General features: G+C 35.1%; 1 protein-coding gene across 2 annotated transcripts in view; it reads left to right on the top strand.

The window, feature by feature from the left end:
* The window catches only part of KIAA1324L (KIAA1324-like ortholog), a 220,012-nt gene that overhangs the window by 133,868 nt on the left and 79,711 nt on the right, over positions 1-6,433 (top strand). The window contains exon 4 of one of the 2 annotated variants that reach the window (XM_010859123.1): positions 4,547-4,694. In XM_010859123.1, coding sequence (XP_010857425.1) covers positions 4,547-4,694 — 148 coding nt within the window. Of the gene's footprint in view, positions 1-4,546; positions 4,695-5,375; positions 6,156-6,433 lie in introns of those variants that run through there. The other variant, XM_010859122.1, reaches the window with a different exon arrangement.

The raw sequence follows: 6,433 nt of genomic DNA, 5'->3' as shown, positions 1-6,433 counted from the left end.
GATGGCTGGATGGCGTCACTGACTCGATGGTCGTGAGTCTGAGTGAACTCTGGGAGATGGTGATGGATAGGGAGGCCTGGCATGCTGTGATTCATGGGGTCGCAAAGAGTCGGACTGAACTGAACTGAAAGGAGAGTACCAGCAGGATGTTGTAAGACCTCAGATCTTTGTTTTGGTGAGCAGGAGATATTCACGTGGCTTTTTTTTTCTACTTGAAATTTCTTATTCATTAAAGAAATCGAACGATAAGCAGAAATTTTTCAGTGTATTGAGTATCATTTTCTCAGTGTAAATTTCAGTCGATTACTGCTAAGCTTGTCTCCTTTCCTCCCTCCCTCTCCCTTTTTCCTTCCTTCCTTCCTTCTATCCACCCAATCTTGCTTTCTTTTTACTTCTTTTTAATTGCTTGGATCATATAGAAGATGTGTGTTGAACTTTGTAAGAAGTTGTCAGAGATTTTCAAAATGATTGTAGCATTAGACTCTAGCAGTGCATTTGAATTCTAGTTATTTACATTGTAAAATATTGTACAGAAGTCTTGGTTTATTTTAGTCTTTCTAGTGTATGTATGAGAAATGGTATTTCTTTGTGTGGTTTTTTTTTCATTTCCTTCTGTATAAAGGTATTGAGCACTATTCATATGTTCATAGTCCATATGTTTGTGGGTGTGTGTGTATGTGTTAAGTGTCAAATATTTATCCATTTGTTATGTTTTTGGGTCAGTTGATTATTGAGTTGTAGTAGTTCATTGTGTATGCTTGACATGAAGGAAGTTTTGTCATGAATCTATATATTTAACCTATACACATATGCATGCACATGTAACATATATGTGTGTGAAATAGTTCTTTTATCTGCAGCTTTTGCTTTCTCATTTTCTCAGGGGTGTTTTTAAATAACCAAAAGTTTAAAATTTAAAAGTACAATTTATCAATGTTTTCTGTTGTAGTTGATGTTTTTATTTCTGTTGTAGTTGATGTTTTTACATCTTTAGATATCCTGCAAAGGCTACTTACAATTCTTAAAGTATAATTAGTATTGTTATTGTACTTTTATATAATATGTAAAGCTTTACAACAGTATAGTTACCTTTATGCCCTTATCCTGGTGCTATTATCATATATTTAGGAACACATCATAAACCCTGTAATACAATGAAATGTGTTGTAAAGAATCAGTTAATTTTTAAAAAACTTGAGAAAAATGTAGCTTTACGTTTTTATCTATGTATTTACGGTTGTTGATACTCTTTTCTCCGATTTTATAAATGTGTGTTCAGTATTATTTTTTTAATCTGTAAAATTTTGTTTATCATTTCATGCAGGTCTGCTGCTCATAAATTCTCTCAACTTTCTGAAATCTAAACACATCTTTATTTAGCCTCAGTTTTGAAGAATATTTTGTTGGACGTAGGACTCTGGACTTTTACTTTTCTCCTTCTGTGTTTTAAAGGTGTTCCATTCATTACCTTCTGAACTCTCCCTTGTTTGTGATAAGAAAAAAAGAATTAGCTGTATTTTGCTTGGTTAGCTTCCTTTTATGTAATGTGTCATTGTTTCCTTGACTCCTTATAATATGTTCTGTATTTCTTTGCTTATAATGTGTTCTCTATTTCTTTGCTAGTCATGTTGAAATGTGGAAGTCTCAGTCTTTTATTATTATTTTTTTGTTAGTAAAAACAAAGAATTCCAAAAATCTCACTCTTGTAATCCAGATAGAAAGTTAAATTTGAAGAGAAGATATTAAGTTGTGCTGTCAGATAGTCTGGTTGGAAACTTTTTTGGCCCAAAAGTTGACACATGACTCAAAGAAAGCATTGGTTTTCTTTGTATTTTTACTCTGCTTGAAGTTGACTGAGTTTCCTGGATCTGTAGGTTGATATTGTTATTAAATTTGGGAATTTTTTAAAGCTATTCTTTCACCAATATGTTTTTCTGCCCCCTTCTCTGCCTATTTTCCTTCTATAACTCCATTTACATGTAAGTTAGGCCACTTGGTGTTGTCCGTAGTCACTGAGACTCCATTTCCCCCCATTTTTCTCTCTTATACTACAGATTACATAGTTTCTATTGCTCTGTCAGTATTTCTTTTGCAGTTTCAAACTTGATCTTAAGCTCATCTATTGAATTTTAAATTTCACGAATAGTAGTTTTCAGCTGTAGAATTTTCCATTTAGTTTTTAAAATAGTTCTTATTTCCCTTTAAATAGTTGGGATTATTCATGCCTTCACTTCCTGTATTCATGTCTTGATGTTTTTTGATTATATTTTTAAAAGCTGTCTTAAATACTTTTCTGTTTCTTTTCATTCTTTGTTGTCAATTAAGGGTCATGTTTTACCACTTCTTTGCATTTCTAGTAAATTTTTAATGTATCTTAGGCATCATGAGTGTTACAATGTGGAGAATGTGGATTATTTTTTTCTTTTGTGTAAAAGATGTTGGATTTTGATCTGGAAGGCTGCATATTTACCAGAAGAGTGTCTCGTTAGGTCTGGTATTTAGAATTTTTTTAAGGTGGCTCTCTATTGGTTTCACACTTAGTTCTAGGTCATGGTCTTTACTCTAGGGCACACTATAGCCTACTCCTTTTTTATAAATAATGTTATATTGGGACACAGCTGCATTCATTTATTTATGTGTTATCTATGGCTGCTTTTGAGCTATAATTGCCTAGTGGAGTATTGCAGGAGAGATCACATGGCTCATAAAGCCCCAGTTATGGACTCTTTGGCCCTTTATGAAAAAAATTGTGGATACCCACCCTAGGGCATGGTCCTTATTCCTAAAATGTGGCACTTCTGGAGTCTCAGATGGATGTCCAATGTGGTTATTAAATTTTCTCCTCTTTGGCTGGCCTGGAGATCCTGCAATACCCATAAACGTGACCTCTCTGATTTTGACTTAGTTTTGCAGTGGCTGTTCTCTACTAGGCCTGCACATTCCAGCCCCAAGCCTGGGCCTATAGAGAAGCTCCATGTGGACTTCTGGAGCCCCTGTTTTCTCTGCTTCTCATGCCTGTAAATTCTTCCCCCAGACATTCGTCCCTGTTTCTCCACTCAGTGAGACCACTGTGCTCTGGGAGCTGTCTCCCCGTGCCAGAGTCTGGAAAGTGTCCTGAGAATGAATGAGGTCAGGGTCAGCTTGGGCTTTGTCTCATGCGTTTTCCTGCTGTCAAGACCCTTGGTCCTGCACTGGCTAGTGTGAGTGCCGGAGCGTGGCTGGTGTGTTTTGTTTAGTTTACTGGATTGTTAAAGGAAAGGGCAAGTCCAGTACCAATCAGTGAGTCATGTTGAGACGTGGAAGTCTCAGTCTTTTTTGTTGTTGTTGTTAGTAAAAAGAATTTGCCAAAAATCTCACTCTTATAATCCAAATGGAAAGTTACATTCAAAGAGAAGGATATTAAGTTGTGCTGTCATACAGTCTGGTTGGAAACTTTCTTGGCCCAGAAGTGGACGCATGACTCACTGTTGATTAGTCTAAGAATTAGCTTATGGTTAGATTTACAATCCAACTTTTGTTCACTAGTATATTTACTTAATCTTTTATTTTTTAAATAAAATTTCCTATCAGACTTTTGCTCCTACTATGTACTATGACACTGTGATCTACATTTTATTTAGGTTCACTTGATTATATTTTTCCATCTGGCTGATCATGTACTTCTTTTTTTTTTTAAACAATCGAAATATAACAGTTGCATAGCAAATTGATATTATGCTAGTTTCAGGAGCATTACATAGTGATTTGACAGTGGCATATATTATGAAACGATCACCACAATAAGTTATTACAGTATTGACCATATTCTTTATCTTGTTTTTTACAACCTCATGACTTATTCATAACTGGAGGTTGGTACCCCTTCATCCCCTCCATCTATTCTGCTCCCCCCTCCCTGGCAACCACAGAAAACTAGTCTGTTCTCTGTATCTATAAGTCCCTTTGTGGTTTGTTTCTTAGATTCCACTTTCTCTCTCTCTTTTTTTTTCAGCTCAGTGTTATGTGGCAACCTGGAGGGAAGGGGAGTTTGAGGGAGAAAGATAAGTGTATATGTATAACTGAGGCCCTTTGCTGTTCACATGGAACGATCACAGCATTGTTCATTGACTATACCCCAATACAAAATAAACATTAAAAAGTATTTAGAGTCACTTTTAAAGGACTTTTTCTAGGATGATTTCTTCTCTCATAATAAATGGACACACCCCTGCCAATATGTGTTTGTAAATAAAACTTTAGATATTATTTGAGAGTAATTCCATCAAAGACTGCTAGAATTAGTGACCAGCTATCTAGTGATCACGTTTTTGGTGATAAGCAGCAGCTGCATGGCACATTAATTGCATCATCTCACGATGAGTTTAGGAAGTTATGCGCCACAAGACCTGAACCTTTTTTCAAGCAGTGGTGTTGGCCTTTGGGGTCCACATGCACTTCAGACTTCCCTGCTGCGCTTTGTTGACAGAACTGCTTTTAAATCTCGGTTACAGAACTTGTGAACAGAGAGGTTTCTGAATGCTAACATGAAATGGTTTTGTTTCCACAGCTCTTCTTGGGTCCCTCGTGGAAACTACATAGAGTCCAATCGTGATGACTGCACAGTATCCTTGATCTATGCTGTGCACCTCAAGAAGTCAGGTTATGTCTTCTTTGAGTACCAATATGTGGACAACAACATCTTCTTTGAGTTCTTTGTAAGGCCTTTTATATTCTAGAATTCAGTTTTTAAAGGGCATTCATGTAAAATTTCTCTTAATCATTTGTTTCCATTTCAATGTGTGCCTTGGTTTTTTGTGTTAACTGAAGCTTTCGATAAGAAATATTTATTTTTTCTATAATCCTTTCTGGTTAATAATTATTTTTTTACCTCTGAGTTCTCTCCTTGTAGAATAACATTCAGGTTGTTTTCCTTTTGGATATGATCATTAGGTGACCATTTGGTTGAGACTTTTTGTGTGTTGAATATATTTCCTGAGATTCATTTAATTTTTTTATAGTGATAGATGCTATTTTGTTTAAAAATATGTTTTCACCAATCTTGGTTTTTATTTAAAAATATTTTTATTCTGTTTTCAATTTTAAATATTTGAATTATTTAAATGTACTCATGGGCAATATTACAGAACTAGAAATGACTGTATCTTGCTGATTATCCCAGTTTTGTACAATATAAAGAAATCAAGGGATGAGGTAGTTGATGTCTCTGGCAAGAGATTAAATAACATTAAAGACTGGTAGGCTCTTGTAACGTTCCCGGCGCCGCGTTTGAATTCGAGGAGAGGCAGAGCCGTGCCAAACCTCCGCCTAGAGCCTGCTAGGTCCGCTGGGCACAAAAAAAAAAAAAAAAAAAAAAAAAAACATTAAAGACTATAGGATAAAATAATAGTCTAACAGAACAGGATGTTACCACAAAGATTATTTAGCTATTTTTATGTAAACTGTACCTAATTGTGCAAATATTTGTTGTGGCAGTGACTCAAATGCTTGAGAAAAAATTGTTCCGATTGACTTCTTAAACCAAAAAAAAAAAAAAGTATGTGTGTTGTGCAAGTAACTGGGAAAATATCTTGTAAAATGTTTCTGTGGCCCAGATTTCAGGGATAAATGTACTGATAATGCTAAAGCAAATTTATATTGCTCTTGATAATGGAAATTTCTAAATCAAAAGTTTGCTAGGAAGTATTTTTTGTGAATATATGAGCCTAAGATTTAAAGTCAAGAGATTCTGGCTCATGTCCCAATTCTGCAGTTGCTGGTTGTGTGTTACTGGACAACTAACTTTTCAGCTCTCAACATTCCTTTTCATAAAGAGGATTGTAGACCAGACCTTTTAAGGACCCTCTTTACTCTTAATATCCTTTGATGAGTTTAAGATATTAAGCAATATTCAAACAGATTGGCTTTTTAAGTTATATTTTGTTTGCAAGACACTTCTCAGAGTGAATAACTCCATATTCCATGGGATATTTTTGAAATATTACTAAAATAAAGTTAAAAAGCAAGGTAATTGTATAATTGTTTGAATAAACATTTAGTTCTGTGTTGTCTATTAAGTCCTTTGAGAGTTGTCAGTGAAGGTATTCTTAAGGCATGAAGTTTCATTGCTTCCTCTCAGTGATGCCTTTGTTCTTCTGGTTATGGATTGAAAAGGGATGGTGAGTTTATGTTTCCTCTTTTGTTGATGTTTCAGCTTAATAGGTTGCAATTTATTGACTCAGACAGTCAGTGCCTTATGTCCATCCTGCTAGTAGTTAATGGAAAGGGAATGTCTGAAGATTAAAGGATGCAGATGTACCTGTGAACGTTACAGATTGAAAGTAGTAAAATATTTAATGTTAGGAGTCTGGGAGTTTCATTCAGCTCTCCCCTCCACACATACTTTTTTTTTTTTTTTTTAATGATGAAACTCAAACCTAGACAGAAGAAGTGATTG

Source organism: Bison bison, unplaced genomic scaffold (genome assembly GCF_000754665.1).
Source record: "Bison bison bison isolate TAMUID 2011002044 unplaced genomic scaffold, Bison_UMD1.0 scf7180017864454, whole genome shotgun sequence".
Classification (NCBI taxonomy): Eukaryota; Metazoa; Chordata; class Mammalia; order Artiodactyla; family Bovidae; genus Bison; species Bison bison.
This window is presented reverse-complemented; position numbering and strand designations above follow the sequence as displayed.